Source organism: Ailuropoda melanoleuca, chromosome 7 (genome assembly GCF_002007445.2).
Source record: "Ailuropoda melanoleuca isolate Jingjing chromosome 7, ASM200744v2, whole genome shotgun sequence".
NCBI lineage: Eukaryota > Metazoa > Chordata > Mammalia > Carnivora > Ursidae > Ailuropoda > Ailuropoda melanoleuca.
The window spans coordinates 38,743,198-38,761,710 of record NC_048224.1 but is presented as its reverse complement, the minus strand read 5'-3'; the positions used below and the strand labels follow the sequence as shown (position 1 = coordinate 38,761,710).

The following is an 18,513-nucleotide window of genomic DNA, read 5'->3' as shown; positions in this document are numbered from 1 at the left end:
ATGTGCCATACACACATTCCCATCCTGTACCTCTTCATCCTAATACAGTTAGGTCATGATTTTGAATAACTGATTCGTTATTCAGTGTTAATGCCTTCGTGACCTTGTTAACGTTGTTAATAGTGGAGCTATCTAAAATTCTCTGAATCCTTTTCCTCTTCTGCAAATCCTTAGAAAGTTTTAATCCTTCTTTTTATGTTTGTGTTCTGTGTGCTTTGTATTCTGTGTACTCATTCAGTCCCAAACTCTGTCAGTTCTAGAAGTCTGCTCTCGATATACCCAGATGGACAGTTATTTTGCGAAAGCTACTTTTTGAGTCCTATTACCTGTCAGCCAGGATCTCTTTTCTCAATGATGTCAGAAATTCCTTTTTTTTTCTCCTGTATTGAACTCCTATTCCTGTATTTCATGCCTTTCGTTTTCTTATTTTTCTCCATTTTGCCGAAGAACATCCTTCAATGGAATTGTAGGTCGTAAATCACTTGCCTCATTGCCTCACTGTCTTCTGGCTTCCTGGTTGCTGTTGAGAAGTCCAGAGACTTTCTGATCCCTAATTCTTTGTTCGTGAGCGCCCCCCCCACCCGCCCCCAATTTCTGATTGATGACCAGATTTTTTACTATCTCTACCGTTTAAAATTTTTTCATAATGTGCTTAATGTGGGCATAGTAACATCAGTTGAGGTGGGCAGGTAGGCACTCAGTGGACCCTAATAGTTCACAAATTTATGACTTCACTTTAGGAAATGTTTGGAGTTATGTGATTCCCCCCCCCCCCCTTTTCATTCTGGAATTACTTTCCTTTAGCTATTGGGTCTCCTGGCCTAGGCCTCTATTTTTCTCCTTCTTACTGTTCTTATTTTCCTTTGGTTTTTTTGCTCTATATCTTAGACAAGTTTCTTGATATTCCAATCTTTCTACTGCATTTTGAATGAGCATTTGTTAAGTATCCTATTTTTGTTTCTGTGGGTGCAATGTTATCTTTCTGGTCCTACTATTGTTATGTTTTCATCTGCTTAGAATTGAGAGAAGAGCATTAGTCCCTAGATGATGTAAGGCCAAGGCTGGCTTCTGATGCTATTTAGCTCTGGTAGGGGGAGTAAATACTAACAAAGACAAGCTATAGCCCTGACTTTCCTATATCACATTTTCTTGCTCCTCCGGTTTGAGATTCAAAGTGTTTTGTTTTGGTTTTTTTCCCTACTTGGTTTCTGCCAGACTATAGGGCTCTCTCTGGAAGGATACACAAATTTCAAGTCTGAAATTTTGCCTACTTCCTCTAAAAGACTCTATATGTAACACTTTTCTAAAGCTTTGAAGATAAATTTATTTTTTCCTGGTTGTAATATTGATGACTTCTTTCCCCCTTTAGTACTTTTCATTCATCTGTTATGTTTTGGGGATGGCAGCTTTGAAATCTTTACCCATGAAGCCCCTCCCCCACCAAGCCCTGGTTTATCTTCTGCTTCATGAAAACTGTCTTTTGCTTAATTTTTTATTGTTTTCTGCTTTATCGACTGCCTTCATTCAAGTTCATAATTCAGATTTTTTCCCCTTTTTTTGGTTAACACAGACTCATTCTGACCTCATAATTTTGAAAGTTTTTTTCTTAATGCAGTACACCCATTCCTTAAGTCAATATTTGCTCTGATCCTAGAATCTCCCCTTCTCTTGAGCCCTAATATTTTTCATTTGCCTGGTGGATTTGGATTTTTCTCTTGCTTATCCATAGAGAGGGAAGTCTGCATATTCAGTATCGGGTATTGCCCTGTGTTCTTTCAAGAGACTGAAACGAGTCACTTTGACTCAAGTCCAGATAGAGGAAAATGGTTAGATTTATAGTACATTAATTTGTCAATTAGAAATTCATCTTCTTTTGAGGCCTAGGGAAGGAGCCAGCATCAGCTGCAGAAGTAAACAAAGGGGAGTTTGCCTCAGAACCAAAGACTTTCTTTTAGGTGTTTGGTGTGGCACTCAGTAATTAGTAAGGTCATTGTCACTTGGCAAGGTTGCCCATGTCAGAAGCCAGCTGGTTGAGTTTTTCCCCACATGTTTTCTGGGGCAGTCATCATGGCCACATGTAAATCAGAAGCAAATCCAGCCGGAGATGACTTGCTCAGTTGAAGCCAGGAACCCCTTCTAAGGAGTGAGTGTATTTTAAATGTACTCCTATGCTTCTTGGCTTCATTCCCCCCCACTCCTCATCCCTCTGAACTAGGAGTATCATTATGAGTCTATTAGGGTCTCATTTGCTTATTTTCTGTTCATTCAGTGCAGTTTCCCATGAAGGGGATGTTGTACCTTAGTCCTTTTATCAACCTCCCATACTGATTCTTTCTAGTATATTTTTCTGAAAATTCAAGCAATAGCTGGGTTCCATCTGTGGCTTCTAGGGCTGATTCAGGATATTTCCCATTCTTATAGTGAATTGGTGATTTCTGTAGTAATCTGGCACAGGAATGAGCCTATGTAGCTTTCTTCCTTATGGATTGTATTTTGTACATCTGTTTTGAATCATAGGGAGGGATAATGAGTTAATTCATACCCAGTGACTCTAGAGGAAGAGATGAATGGGCCAGTAAATAAATAAGTGATGGCTGATCTTTTGCAAGTGAAGGGCATGAGAAGTGGTTTGTGGTTTGAGGAAGAATGGTACAGATCAGAAGAGATGCCTAGAATGGAGAATGAAGAGAAGTAGAGAAGGAGGAGAAGGGCAACAGTAATGACCCAAGGGCAGCTGGGGCCAGCAGGGCCCACCCCCTTCACTCCATGGCTTTCTCTAGCTGGGGCACAGTCTTCCAACTCAAGCGAAGGAAATGAGAGCTGGATTGATGGCAGGTTGCAAGAACTACAGGACAGGTGTCCAGATACTTGGAGGAGTTCAAAGAGGGATGAATTTCTTTAGAAATTCAGTGCGATGCCGTGGTTGATGTTGTGAGACTGTGGGATAGCAGAGGACTAGTGTGTCACAGGGAGACGGCTTACTTGGTTAGGGCCTGAATGGCAGTATTTAGGATGTCATCTTGTCTATCCCCCATGATCTGTGCAGTTTGGTAAATAAGCCGGGAAGTACATAGGTTTTATAAAGGTAATTTTAGGACTTCACTGCCACAAGAGAGCTGGTTTATACCCTTTGTGGTAATATTGCTTAACCCTTGTATTTTTAGAGTTAAGTAACCATATGCCACTTCATAAAGGACTCTTGTCATGTAAGAATAGGTTCCACAAAAGCCTCACAACTCGATAGGTCTGAAATGCTTTAGGAGAAGGCAGTTAACTTTCTGCCTTATTTTCTTGCTTGCTTCTTGAGGATAGGAAACTAAGAATCTGGCCTGTCTCTTAATGTATCTTAAGGATGTGTAACGTAAATCAAAACGAGGAACGCCATCATTACCGTTTTCTACAGATAAGAACAGCAGCCCAGGATTCTCTGTTTCAGAGTTTGGGGAAGTTAGTTACTGTGCAGAACCTCTGACTTCACCCTGCTTTTTTCGGGACCGGTCTGAAAGTTGTCCTTAAACCCTCAGCACTTTCCCTAATTTATGTTCCCATGGGGAGCTAGTGTGTGGAAAGAGCACGGCCCTGGAGCGGGGCCTGGATCAGGTGTCCGCTCTCCCTCCTTTCCGGGCTGTGTGGCTTTGGTTATGTCTGCTACACAAACGTTTAAATCCTCGGGGTTCTTGTCCATGAAATGAGTTAACAATATGTGCCTCAAACTGTATGCGAAACGAGTTTCTCAACGCTCAGCATCTCCTAGGCTTTCATTACATCCCAGTGTCCTACCTGCCCCCTTTGCTTGTTAGCAGTGATGCCACCTGGCATATTTGTCACACCCACTTCTATATCCTTTCCCCCACCGCAGGCTAGCTGCTCTCTATTCACCTTTAGGCAATTTTCTGTGCTCTGAGTACTGAAAGTCTTTTAAGGTCCTATTGCTTAATGACTTAGCTTAGATATCGGACCCCAGCGCATAGTGTGAGTCTTTCAGAATAGAATCTCACTTGTCTGCTTATTTTGTTTTTTTGATTATCATGCTATTTATATATTCATGTCTCCACCCCACATATGATAGAGTAAGACGGTGTGAATTATAAATACATGAGAAAGAAAGAGGAAAAATTTAAAAAAGTAGGGGGGGGCATAAAATGATGCCAAGAATAAGTTCAGTACAAAACAGTGCACCATGGGGGTCGTATAATTTTTCTCAGTGTACGCTCGGCACTCAAGCAAAAAGGCCCCTACCCTATACATACACCTTTCTCCCAGGCTGTTCACTTAGATTAGCGGTATGATAAACCACGGGTCTTCCCCCCCTCCCCCCAGAGCTAGGATTAAGGAGAACATTAGGGCACCCAAGGAATTTAGTGTTGCGTGTTCTACCAAAATAGTTTGACAGCTTTATTCCTTATTTGTTAATAACTATAATCACTCGAACAGCAAAGAGAAAGTAGGAAGGAGCCGTAGTTCTAAACAAAACCTAAAGCGATTGTAAGTATGGTATGAAGGATAATATGCAAAGACAGGGTAAAAATCAGAACTTCAAGTTCATAGAAGTTGCTGCCAAACCTAGATTATTACTTAGGACACGGTTGTGAGGTTTTGTGACCTGCCCAGTATCCTCCAGCTGGTACGGAGTAGTGTCAGAGGATTCGGGGTTCAGAAGGCTTGGATTAAATGTCCAGCTCAAGACTTGAATCTTTACTTCTACTATAATGAAAAGTATCATCTTCCAGGAGTTGAGAAGTGTTGAGGTATCGTCTTGCCTGCTAGTGAAATGAGAAAGTATATTTCCAGACAAAAACTCCCTGAGGTCAGGGGCTGGCTCAGTTGTATTCATTATGCTCCTGGTTCACTGTAGATGTTCAATAAATATCTTTTGAATAAAAGAAAGGAGATCATTAGGTGGTCTGAAAACAACCTAAAAATGGGAGTTTTCCTCAGAAGGAAAGACTTTCCATAAATTCTTAAAATAAAAAAAATTTCCCTGTGGATCAAATTGCAGTGTGGAAACAGTCACGTCGGTCTTTGGACAGAACTGGGGCCATGCTTTACTGCAGAGAATTCAGCATCTTTTTGAGTTTCCTTAATGGACATATTAGTAACAGAAGATTTGTTTATATTTTGTGCCTCTCTAGCGTCCTCTCTCCGACGATGTCAAGAAGACTGTAGAAAGGCACTTCTCCCCACTTGTGGGCAAGACTAATGAAGCCCCCCACCACCAGTTGGAGTACTTGATTCATCCTTGTAACTGACTCCTATCACTTTGGGATGTCTTGCCTTTCTTTAATCTTAGTGGTGACTAAGTTTCCTGAGGAAATGTTAACATGGAACATACTGTCTTATGTTCCATACGAGACTGGGAATCAGTTGTGGTTCTGGTCCTGCTTCTGTCGTTAACGAAATGTGTGACTGTAGTTTCTTTCTTCTCCACACCTCAGTTTTCCATCATCAAATGGGTACACTTGAACTGGTGATCTTTAACACCCCTGATGGTATTACTCTTTTTGCCCTTTGTATTTAAACTGGCAGTTATCAGTCATGGGTCACTTAATTCCTTTATTGTCAAATGATAGAATGGTGTCTCCCCTTGGACCCCTCTCCCCAACTTTACAGCTTGAAACGGCCTCCTCAAAACATTTGGCTAGCAAGGAGAGCTGGATTCAGACTTCTGAAAATACATCAACCTGACCTGCTTTGGCTGAGTCCAGGAGTCCTGGCTCTGAGACGTTAGATGCTCCCTTCTGGGTTCTTCTTTTCCTTAAGCTAGGAGTTGGTACGTGGTACGGGGATTTTTGCTTCCTCTGGCCAGTGGTACTTGACTCCCATGCCCTAGTCCTTTCAGGCTAAATGTGGATTTTCCTGTCCTTTTCCAGGTACACAGTTCCGTCTAGCATGACCGTGATCTGATCCACAACAAACGTGACTTGGCTCCTGGGTCTGGTGCTGCTGTGCTGGGGCCTGGTCGCTGCCCACAACTACAGAGCTGCCATGGTCGCTGCCTCCACTTCCACCCCTGTAAATTCACCACCCCCGGTAAGTGATTCAACCTGGTGTAAGTTTTAAATTGAATTTCAGAAGGTGCGTCTGACTCTAGGGATGGTGTGCAACCTTCTAATGCCCCTTTGGCGGGCATTTGGATAGCTGCGCTTTCCTGAGGCAGGTGCGGTTGAGTTCATTAAGCAGCTGGAACAAGGGGCACGTGACGGTAGTGGACCAGCCTCTCTGCGTGGGGGTCTTAGTTTTCAGTGCTTAGAATGTCTGGCTGTTCCTTTAGGCATCAAACTCCCAGTCAAGACAGTCAAAGGTAAATCCTGCTGCTTTCTTGGCTTTTTTAGGGTTTTAATGAAATAGAACAGATCTCCTCTTATAAATTTTCTGAATGCAGTCTCATTGTCTGCTTCCTCTAATTACTATTTTGCCTTGACCTGTTCCGGGAGCTTTGGAAAGAAGATGCCCCTCCAAAAACTTGCTTAGAGTAGTCATGCATTACTTTTTCTGTCCAGTGAAGAGCAGTTACGTGGCAAGGACACTGCCTGCAATTATTTTACAGTCTGATCTATTAGAGTTGTAACCGGATTCTTTCCGTCTTAGCAGGCAGTGTGCTGACGTGGGGAAACAGCCTTTGCAAGCATTAGGCCTGATGTCACATCCTGATGGTTGGATGACCTTAGTCATGCTAACCTCGCTCAGCTTCAACGTCTTCTCATGTCACCATACTTCGCAGGATGGTTCTACGGGCTTAAGTGATAGGATGTATGCAGAGCACATAGTAGGTGTTCAGCAGTTAGTTTCCCATCTGCTCTTCCTTCATCTTCTCCCCCTCCTTTTAGCGTGTGACTCCCCCATCTCATTCACGATAATCATTTTTAAGCCAAAGTTTAAAAATATATACCTTTGAAAAAAGAGCTATATTGTTTGAAGTTTAGATCTTGATGATACAGAATGTTTTTCCACAATTTTTTTTTTTTTTTGTCCTGTATCATTTTTCAGGCTACTAGATTCTGTATGTATTTCAAGTGAGGGGTATGTGGAGAGGGGAAGGAAGAAGGGGGAGGGAGAAGGGAGCGTTTTTACTTCATGTATCTATAAATGCTTCTTGTCTCTTCTAAAAAAAAAAAAAAATACCTTGGAATTTGATCATATGGATAAAGTCCTCCTGTTATTTAAGATTTTAAAGCGTTTGGTATTTTCCAGAAAGTTTAGTGTTACCGCCATCATGTGTATTTCTCTTGCTGCCAAATGGATCTTAATTTTTCAGCATTTCATGGACTTGGGCTGTTTGGTTTCCATTCCCCTCAGTAGGGTTTTTGGGGAAGCAGAGACTTCGTAAGTGAGTGACAAGATTTAGTGCCCGTCACCTGGGGTCACCACGTCAGAGTCCACTGCGGCAGTCCCCGTGCAACAGCCGTTCTGAGTCTTTGCTGAAGGGAGGTAGGCCCAAGCACAGGTTTTCTGGACAAGGATTCCAGCACCTCAGTCCCGCTGTTGGGTTTGTCAGCATCTCCCGGGGAAGCATCCTATCCGCGCGCAGCTCTTTGCTCTTACACGAGCTACTATCAGCTGGCAAGCAAGAGAATTATTTCTCAGTGACTCATTTAATTAAAATGTTTAACACCACCCAAGGTAGAAAGACATTGTATTTAATATAAACACTTGGGGAAAATATGGGCTCTTGTAAATCCTCTGTGGGAAGGTAAATTGGTACAGTCCCTCTAGAGGGTAATTTGATAGCATCTATTAAAATTCTGTCCCTTTGCATCTACCCTCTTCCCATCTCAGTAACTACATTAGAAAGACACCAAGGAGACATGCATAAAGATATTCACTGAAGCATTAGTTGAAGGCCAAGAAGTACAAAACTTTCTGAATATATGGTAGTGGAACGACAATAAATTTAGGCATGCTGATATGATTCAAGTACCATGTAGCAGTTAAAAAAATGATAAATACATATCTCAACACAGCTACATCTCCCTAGGATACCTGATGGAGGAAAAAAGAAAGTAAAATGCAGACTAATTCAGGAAGATATCATTCAGACTGTAAAACAAGATCGTATGTTTTTAGGGTTCATATGGTACATTAATGTAGGGCACATAGTGAAAGGTCTAGAACATACATTGTCAGTGGCAATGATGTTTTCCCCAAGAGTGCAAAAATTGGATCTTGGGAGATAGAAAAAGTCCCTCTAAGGTTTAACTCGACCTGATGACATCCTATTCCTTAACACTTGATTTCTCTCATTAGGGAGAATTTAAATTTAAGTAAAATTTTCTCGTTGAGAATTGCCAAGGGGGGGGTGGAATCAGACACTGGGCTAGATGTGCAAGGGTGCTCCGGTCACACTGCCTGGGGTTTAAATCCTGGCTCCAACATTTACTGTCTGAGCCCGTGGGGTTGGTAGAGAGGAATCCACCCTGCGAGGGCCTCGGCTTCCTCATCTGCAAAATGAACCTGAAAATTACAGAGCCAACTTCATAGGTTTGCTTTAAGGATGAAATGAGATAATATATATAAAACTTAGAACAAAATCTGGCACTTACTGCTCAGTACATCTTAGTTAATAGTGTTGAGCAAGCTCACTGTGGCAGGCCTGGGGAATCCAAGAATAAATAAGAGAAACAAGGCTTTTGCCCTGCAGGGTTTAGAAATGTAGTGGGAAACATACAGACGAGGAAACAAAAAATTAGAGAGCCATATCACACCTGCTAGGGTAAAAATATGGGGACTTTTGGAGTAAAGTAAAGCAGCCAGGAAAGACTTGGAGAATCGGAAGGCTTCTGGAAGGAGCCAATGTATCTGTACTTTGACAAGGCAGGAGAAACAGCACGTGTGAATCAAACGTCCCAAGGAGAGAGCGAGAGCACAGCCTCTGGAGGTTTGTTCAGGATAGTTGCAGTCTGCTGGGGTGTGAGGTCCTAAGCAGAGATGTGCTACAGCTGGCTCTGCCAAAGATCTGATGGTTCAGTTTTCAGGAACTGTGTGAGCCAATTGACTTCATGCTTGTAGCTTGTAATCAGCCAGGGTGGAGTATTTAACCATGGAAATTGGCAAACACAGTCCCTGACTCTTAAGAGCCCATTGTTAGATATTTATCTGCATGCTTCTGGGTTAGGTCACAAGGTTGGGGAAGATTCTTGCAGCGCCTTGCAAGCTACGTTGAGGAATTTAATGTTAATCTTGAAGCCTGTGTAGCTTTGGAGTCGTGGGGCTGGATTCAAACCCTGACTTTTGACAGTTCCATTGAACAAGTTCATTCATTAATCTCAACGAGGGTAGCAAGCCCCATTATTCTTAACACGAGCTGGGAACAAGTAGCCTCTGATTGTTGGAGGAACCCAAGCCCACCTAGAAGGAGTCAGCTGTAACTAGGGGATTAGGACCCAAGGAGGGGGCTTACTCTCCCGGAGAGCTGCCGTTCACTGGGTCACTTCGTTCCCAGAGCCTCTGGTCAATGACACGCCTTCTGATTATCTGTATGTCCATTCTTCACATGGAACTTGTGCAGTCGGATTTTGGTCCCAGGCTGACTTGCCCTCGCCCCCAAGTCTGCATGGATGTCTACTCTCCCATTATCAAGGTTTCTTCAGGTTCAGAGAAGGTAAAAGTAATTTAAATACACCATCTCCTCAGGCACAGGCGAAATAAGCAAGTTGACTCAATCAGCTTAGCCCGGTATTGTCTGCTACGTCCACTTGCATTCTTTCAGAGTGAATTCAGGGACCTGTGTAAAGATAAACCCACATTCGAATGTGAAAGGCCTGACAATCCTTTTCTAAGGCACAAACAACAATTAAAAAAAAAAGCAGCTTTTGGTTTTGTTTTCCTCTATTCATTTGGTAACAAAGAGCATTTTTCTAATCAAGGCTGCCTAATACTAGATATAAGCTAATTAATATGAACAGATAGCCTGTGATTGTTTCAAACAATAATAGGGAAGAAAGCTTCCATTGTCACTCGGGCTGGGGTTGCTGTTTAGTCAGTGAAAGATAGGCCTTGTGCTTTGAAGTGGGACAAGTTTGTATTCCCTGCTTTGCTCCTGACTAGACTGTAAGGCGGATTTTTGTTTTCTCCTGTTGAGAAAGCACCTTGTTCTTACGAAGCTAGATAAATTCGGAGGCAAAGCTGCGCTAGCCCCGGCAGGAAGACCGTATGTAGCTAAGTTCCTGCTGTGTTAGTCCAGGCACCGATAAAGAGTTTCTTGCCCAAGGAAACCTTTAGGAAAATGTTTGCAGACGGGAACACGTTCACCATTAGGTTAAATTAATGTGTTCACCTCCGGCAGATAGGAGCTGGGGGTGGGGCGGAGTGGGATAGGAAATAAAAAATCTTGCCGCTCTTAATGGCCGGTTTCTGTTTCTCGAATTCTGGTTAGTGTTATTTGAATTGTGCTTCATCCATGGACTGCAGGTAGAGTATGGATTAAAAGTTTTATTTTCCTTTTGAAGGGAAGGGTCAAGTAGTTCACTACATGCATGAATGGTTTGACCTCTCTCAAACCCAGGACTGGTGTGGAGAATTTCAAAGGTATTGTGATCCCACACCTGGGATTCCAGAAAGGGAGGACTCTGTTCTAGCCGCATTTTACAAGGTATTTCATTCTGTCTGTCATTTGTGAAGTGGCTGTCTTGGTTTTAAGCCTGGGAAACAAAGATATTTTGATCCCTGCAAGTGACGTCCTGTAGCTTTCATTAAAGACATGAGATTGGGTAGAGAGGTACTCCGTGTCTTAACAGATTCCTGTCTGGTTGTTACCCAAGTGTTCTGATGGAACTAACACAAGTAGGTCTCTGCTTGTCTCTTGGAAGACAGGCGTTTCTGAACATTACCAATAGGTTCCTCTAACAAAATCCATCATATTTCCAAAATGTATATTCTAGAGGGTTCATTTCTGGTATTAGAGACTGGATACTTTTGGAGTAAAGCAATTGAATTCCATACTAAGTGGGTTGCATTTTTTGAGATTGAAAAACTTCTGTTTTTTAGTTTTTTAGAACGTTTTATGATGGCAGTTTTCAAACATTCACAAAAGTAAAAAAAGAATAATGTAATGATCTCAGTAGAGACATCACCTAGATTCAACAGTTCCTTGTATTTTGCCATACTTGTTTCACTTCCTCCCATTTTGGGAGAGGAGCCGTTGTAAAGCAAACGTTTGGCATTGTGTCCCCTCACCTTGACCCTTGTCCATCAGTATACATCTCTAAAAAATAATTCACTTCTATAACCACAGTACTATCATCACGTCTAACAAAATTAAAAACAACTCCTTAATGTCATGTCATATTCCTCCATGTTCAGATTTCCCCAATTGCTTTTCTCAAAAGTGGTTTGCAGTTATGTTATCTTTTAAACACATCAATCAGATCAGTTTTCTCTATAAGACTATTCAATCACTTTTTGAGGTTTAAAAGGCAGTTCCTTTTCCTCCCTTTATTCTCTAAGTGGGAGGTAGATTGACATATGGACCATAGTATTTCACCACTGAAGAATAAGAAAAATGAGACATACACTGAAGGCGTTAAAAGAATGATTGTAATTGTTACATTGTCAGTCTCTAAAGTAAAGGATCACAGATGGCTGGATAGTGCTTTTAGACTAAAGTGTGAATAGTTGGAATATGAAATATATTTCCAGTGCCACATGGTGAAGACCCAGTGTGGTCTGGCTTCATCGAACATGGAATTGAGAAGACAGAATGCCTGGGCTTCAATTTAAGTGAATTTGGGTTCAAATCCCATAGCTGGGGCATGTTCCAATATAGGTATCTCTTTTAGTTTTATTTCTTTGAATCTCTAAAATTCAAGTGTTATACACTGCGCTCCCAAGTTTCAATGGCAAAGTATCTGTGAGGTACATCAACCCCTTAGTTAGATATGTGACATATATTATGTCCTTCCTTTCTCCCCCCATAATTATTCTGAGAGTTCTTTACAGGGTGAAGGTGGTTACCTCTACATATGGTCTGTGTATACGATGTCCTTCTGTAATGTGCCAGAAGGTCCATCAGAGGAAAGCCGAGTTGGATAAACAGTCGACGGAAAACGCCAGCGAATTGCCAGGAATAAATGCATGCATAGATAAACACTGAGATCTCTGACTTACTCTGTCTTGAACCATGTTTCTCTTAGAGGTAAAATTTCTTCTCATATTGCAGTCTGAATTCATCTCTGCTCTCTTTTGTGTTTATAAGCTCAGATAAAGCTTGAGAGGATATTTTATTTCAGAATATGAGGGCACATTTTCCGCTCCCCCCCCAAACTAACTTAAGTAAAATACAGGTGGGGGAAGAGGGATAGGGCTTTAATTTGCTCACGTGACAAGAGGTCATGTGGTTTTTAATTTATTTTCCTGAAGTAATCTCTACATCCGGCGTAGGCTCAAACTCACAACCCGGGAGTTGCCTGCCGTACTGACTGAACCAGCCAGGCACCCCGGGGCCATGTGATTTTATTTGGAGTGGGTCCAGACAGTGGTGATTGGGGAATGTTTAACAATTATACTCATTTTAATAAGCTTTGAATTTTAATTCCATTAGAGGTAACATACAGTGTTGTATTAGTTTCAGGTGTGCAATATAGTTGCAACATAGTGATTCAGCAGTTGTGCACATGACTCAGTGCTCATCCTGACAAGTGCCCTCCTTAATCCCCGTCACCTACTTCACCCATCCCCCCCACCGGCCTCCCCTCTGGTGACCTTTGTTCTCTATAGCTAAGAGTCTGTTTCTTGGTTTATGTATCTTTTTTTTTTTTTCCTCTGCTCATTTGTTTCCTAAATTCCACAAATGAATGAGATGCTATGGCATTTGTCTTTCTCTGACTTATGCTTCGCATAATACCCTCTAGGTCCAGCTACGTTGTTGCACATGGCAAGATTTCATTCCTTTTTATGGCTGAGTAATATTCCATGGTATATATATATATCACATCTTTATCCAATCATCTGTGTGAGGGCACATTTTGAATTTCCTATTCATAAAACTGTACAAAGATATCTGGGTACAAAGACCTTTCATGTTTGCTTCTTTTTCTTTCCAGTATTTTCTTCCTGATTGGTTTAGTTTTTAATAATTAATGAAGCTGCCTCTTTATCCTTCAAAAGGGATGTGGTTTTCTCACTTTTCCTGCCCATTCTGATGCTGTTTGCCTATTTTCCTTTTCGCATGCCTAGCCTCTCCAGCTATTTTTCTTTGAACTTTTATTGCAGCTTTTCCAGGAATAAACACTAAGGTGGGGCCGGGCCCTGATGTGTTTCCCAGCGGAGGAGAACATAATCACAGAGTCCAGATTTCTGTCTTTGGAGAACCATACCTTGCCATAAGGAGACTGTCATTTAAAGAATCAGCCTTCGTCTGCTGTGTGTGATGATACTGCTATTTCATAATTGTACAGCATCCCTTAGGAACTGCCCTTCAGTTAAACTTACCCCACGTCATAAATGGTAATCCTAGCCAGGCACAGCTGGGAGAGAAGTGATCAGGGATTGTTACCTGCTCCGTAGGGTCAGACAAAATGTTCGTGATAGGGTCATGAAGTAGATTGAGTTCTCGAAAGACTATGTTAGCAGTAAAGTAACTTGCAACGATTCAGACCCACTTTGGGAGCAAGAACCTCCAGGCTCAGAGGAGGAGGGATAGGATACGGTTCAACTAGGTAGCTGCCCGATGTCAAAATATTTACACTTAGATGAACCCCCACCAGCCAGCACGGGGAGGTTTTGGAGGCTTAGTTGTGGCCTGGACAGAAGATCCATTCATCTGGATTCAGCTTTGAGCCCCAACTCTGAGGACTTTGCACACTCCAGGATTCTGTTTAGCATACCTTAATTGTAGTTGATCAGGTTACCAAAGAAATCTGGCAAAAACAGGGGAGGCAGGACCCAGAAGAACCCCAGCCCTATGGCTTATGTTCTGGGCTTATCTCTGACATGCTGGATTGTGTGGGTGACCAGTGGGAACTCGGGACTCAGCAGTCGTGGTCAGTCAAAGATACTGCTACGTCTGTGAAACACGTCACAGTGGAGACTTAGCTGTTCATCAGCCATTGTCTCATTTAGGATTAGCTTGGAAAACTAGGACAACACTGAACTTGCAGATGGGGATTCAATTCTGTGACAATGGAGCAAGAAAAGATAGAAGAAACAAGGTGGCATGATAGGGAATCTGTGAGGATTATAGTTGTAGTTACACCGTGATGTTTAGCTTTTTCAGATAATGTATCAGGAATAGACATTGATTCTTGGAACTTTTTTGCATATTTTCCTTAAAATTATTGAAAAAATCAAAGTATTAAATGCTCCTTTTGGATGCACATTTTATTGCTTTCTCTAGTCACAGAAAAAGAAAGCAGACAAGCTCTGTAGGAATAGAAGGGTACATAAGTGTAAGTGATAGAATACAACAAAGACTTAAATAGGTAAATCCTATTTTTAAAAACTGAGCACCTGAAACTAATATTATTTATCAGTTATAGCTCAATAATAAAAGAAACAACTGTTAGATGAGAAAATTATCCAGACAAGCTATATATAAGTACATGAAAATTATCAAGCTCCTAAGAATAATAAAAAAACAGGTGTAAGAGCTCTTTGAGATTACTTATCAAACTTTACTAGACATTTGAGAAGACTTACATAGATACTGTGTCAGTGGATTGTAAGACTCATTGGTTTGATGTCAGTTCCCTGAAAATGCGTTTTATAGATTGAATGTGATTCACAATAAAAATCCTAAATTTTTTTGGAAACCTCACAAAGTAGTTCTAACACTTACATAAAACTGGAAAAGTGAAAAATAACTGATACAATCTTAAGAACTAGGTGGGAAACTAGGAACTAGATGGAACTAGGTAGGATATCTGCTCTTCCAGACACCAGAATTTACAATAAAGTTAGAATAAGGCAGTGGGGTATTTGCATAGGGATAGATAAAGCATCAGAAGAAATAGACACCAATTCCTACCCATATCACTGTAAGAAAAAACAAATTGAATTGGAACAAGATAATAAGGAAACATTCTACTGTTAGACTATGAAAAAGAGGGGCTAGCAGAAAATAATTTTTCATTTTCTTCATGGATGAATTACATAGTGTTTTCATCTGTGAGTTTCAAGAAAGTTGTATTTAGGTTGTGTTTGGAGGTGGTCGTTGGTTTATGAATGTCAAACTCTCTGGGTTACTGAATTCAGAAGTTTCCAGAGAACAGATCTCAGAGACTGAGTAATAAGTACTCCATCCTTAAAAGTAGGTGATGCTTTTCTCTCCATTTTTACAGATGAGGAAATGGAGTCCTGAGAGGGGAATGTTATATAATTGGCATTTGAACTCAGATCTCGCTGATTTTAAGGCCTAAGCTCACAGCCACTACAAATCTACGATGGCTGTCTCCCAGGAAATAGGAAATTGCAAGTGAAGTACCATCCCATATCCAGGTGTTATTCTTACCTTGGGCCTGGTGTAGTCTAGCAATAGTACTTGTCACTACTCTTCCCTCTCCTTCCTTCCCCTCCCCCTCCTTCCCCTCCCCCTTTTTTTGACAATGCAACCCAACTCAGACCCAATTAGCTGTGTGGGTTTTTGTTGTTTTATTTTTGGTTTTGTTTTTTTTAATATGCCAAGCATACAGAAAAGCGTAGAGACCGTTACAGTACAGGGTAGGTCTGTCACCCAGCATTGTAAACCGTGAACATTTTGGTGTAATCACTTCAAAAATCTTTGGGTCTCGAATAAATGAAACAAATAATTACACATAAAACCGAAGCCTCTCATAGTCTTTGCCAGTGTAATTAACCTTCCTCTTGGCTCAGGTCATACATTGAGATGTGTCATCTCCCTGCATGTGTTGGTGGATATATATATACATATGTGGGAAAATATAAACAATATTTAGTATTTCTGCAAGTTTTTAACATTCCTAGGAATGGTGTACTGCGTTATAATGCACACATGGCTTTAGCCATCAGCATACATAAAGCTCTCCTTTGTTCATTCTAACTGCTGAAGGGCATACCTTTCTGTTTAGATTGCAATTTCCCCATTCTCCACTTGACGAATATTTGTTGCTTCTGATATTTCAATGTTAGAGAAGAGTAGCAATGAAAAATCTTGCATATGTCTCCTTAGGCATATGTGTGAGTTTTTTCTGGGGTTAGAATCTCTCAGTCACGTTGTATGAACGTGTCCGACGTCAGTGGCTCTTGCCAAACTTTTTCCAAGCAGTTGTACTAAATTTTACTCCCACTGGCACCGAATGACTGCCCTCACCAACTCTTGATGTTTTCAGATGTGTTAATTTTTGCCAGCCTGATGGACATAAGTTGTATCTGACTGCAGTTTACATTTAACTCTCTCTGATTCCTTGAGGAGTAATTATCTTTGCGTGTGATTATTGGCCATTAAGGTTTCCTCTTCTGTGAACTACCTATCCATATCTGTCTGCCTGTTCTATTATTGCATTGTTTGGCTTTTCCTTTTTGATATATAGAAAGTTTCTACGTTTCCCGGTAAGCCTTTTTTGTGTGCATTGACAGAATTCCTTCTAGTCTTCAGCTTTTCTTTTCACTAATTATAAAGTTCTTTGCAGCACAGAAGTCTCAGATTTCTAATTAGTCATATTTTGTCAATGTTTTGGCCTTGTTTGGAAAATCTGTTTATGGATTATAAATATATGCCTTATTTTCTTCTGAAAGTTTTAGAGATTTGTCACACATGACTTTATATTACCCGCAATTGATTTCTGTGTATGTGGAATAGATAATCAGTGTATTTTATTTTTTCATGTAGATGAACAGTTATGCCGTTTTCTCCATTGATGGATAAAGCATGTCTATTGTCAAGTTTCTGGCTCTCTATTCCATTGGGCCATTCATGTATTTCTGTGACGATATCATAATGTCTTAACTACTATGACTTTAAAATAAAATGTGGCATTCTATAAGGCATCTAGTTCTTTGTCTTCCAAGTTATCCCAGGTATTCTGATTCTTTTATACCTCCATATCAATGTTCAGGGAACCTGTCAAGCACCATGATGAACCCTTTGGGATTTTTTATTTTATTGCACTGAATTAATATATTCATAGTGGGAATATTGACATCTTAAAACCTTTCTCTACTCATAAAATATTTTCTCTGTTTAGGTTTTCTTGGAAGCTTCAAATATTTAGACTTACTCTTAGATATATTAGATATTTTGTTCTTGTAAATGAGTTCTTCTTAAAATAATGACCTAAAAATATTTTTTCTGGTGTTTCTATAGGGACACAGCTGATTCATGTGACTTGATATTTAATCTAGCAAACTTGCTAAACTCTATTCATACAGTCGTCTTTGCATTTTTCTATGTAACTGGTTATCTCATTTGTGAAAAACAGTAAGTTTTTTCTTTTCAAATTCTTTTTGGTTTTTTGTCGTTGTTGTTGTTGTTTTGTTTTTATGTTTGGCTATGACCACCAGTACATGCTAAAAAGCAATTGGTAATTTGTTTCATTTCTCTTTTAAAAGGGAATACTTCCATCAACAATGACAGTTGCCATAGATCTTTTATGAAGTTAAAGAAACTCCCTTCTAATTCTAGATTGCCAAATTATCATGAAAGGGACAACAGTTTGCCAGACACATTCTTCTCATGTCTATTCAGATGATTGGCTTTTTTTTTCTTTCCTTGAATTTGTTCATGTGGTGAATTATATTATTAGATATTTAAATGTTAGATCATCTTTGCATTCTGGATTAAACCCTATTTAGTCTTGATTTATAAAATTATATTTGTGTATTATGTTTATATGATATATAATTAAATGTATGTTCTAATATATAAATATATAAATGTATAATATATGTTATGAATATGTAATATATTTAGGAGCTCTTTTTATATTCCTAAAAAATATTGGTTAACAGTTTCTTTTGCTCTCAATTTCCTTGTTTATTCTTATAACATAGTTATGCTGGCTTCATACGAAGATAACCAAATAGACTTTGAAAATATGAAACCAAAACAGTAGGGGCACCTGGGTGGCTCAGTTGGTTAAGTGTCTAGCTCTTGATTTCGGCTCAGGTCATGACCTTGGGGTCATGAGATTGAGTCCCACATTGGGCTCCATACTCAGTGTGGAGTCCGCTCGCTCGGGACTCTCTCTCCTTCTCTCTCTGCCCCTCCCCCCACCTGCTTGTGCTCCTTATCTCTCTAAAATAAATCTTTTTTTATTTTTATTTTTATTTTTATTTTTTTTAAAGATTTTATTTATTTGACAGAGACAGCCAGCGAGAGAGGGAACACAAGCAGGGGGAGTGGGAGAGGAAGAAGCAGGCTTCCCGCAGAGGAGCCTGATGTGGGGCCCGATCCCATAACGCCGGGATCACGCCCTGAGCCAAAGGCAGACGCTTAACGACTGCGCCACCCAGGCGCCCCTAATAAATCTTTTTTTAAAAAAAACCCCACTAGGGGTGCCTGGGTGGCACAGCGGTTGGGCGTCTGCCTTTGGCTCAGGGCGTGATCCCGGCGTTATGGGATCG

The 18,513-nt window shown here is 40.6% G+C and overlaps 1 protein-coding gene across 15 annotated transcripts in view; it reads left to right on the top strand.

Moving 5' to 3' along the window:
• LPAR1 (lysophosphatidic acid receptor 1) overlaps window positions 1–18,513 on the top strand; it is a 356,091-nt gene that overhangs the window by 275,556 nt on the left and 62,022 nt on the right. For 14 of the 15 annotated variants that reach the window (XM_019796714.2, XM_034664255.1, XM_034664252.1 and 11 more), the window contains one exon: window positions 5,871–6,030. In XM_019796714.2, coding sequence (XP_019652273.1) covers window positions 5,986–6,030 — 45 coding nt within the window. In that variant the 5' untranslated portion in view covers window positions 5,871–5,985. Of the gene's footprint in view, window positions 1–1,712; window positions 5,771–5,870; window positions 6,031–18,513 lie in introns of those variants that run through there. The other variant, XM_019796720.2, reaches the window with a different exon arrangement.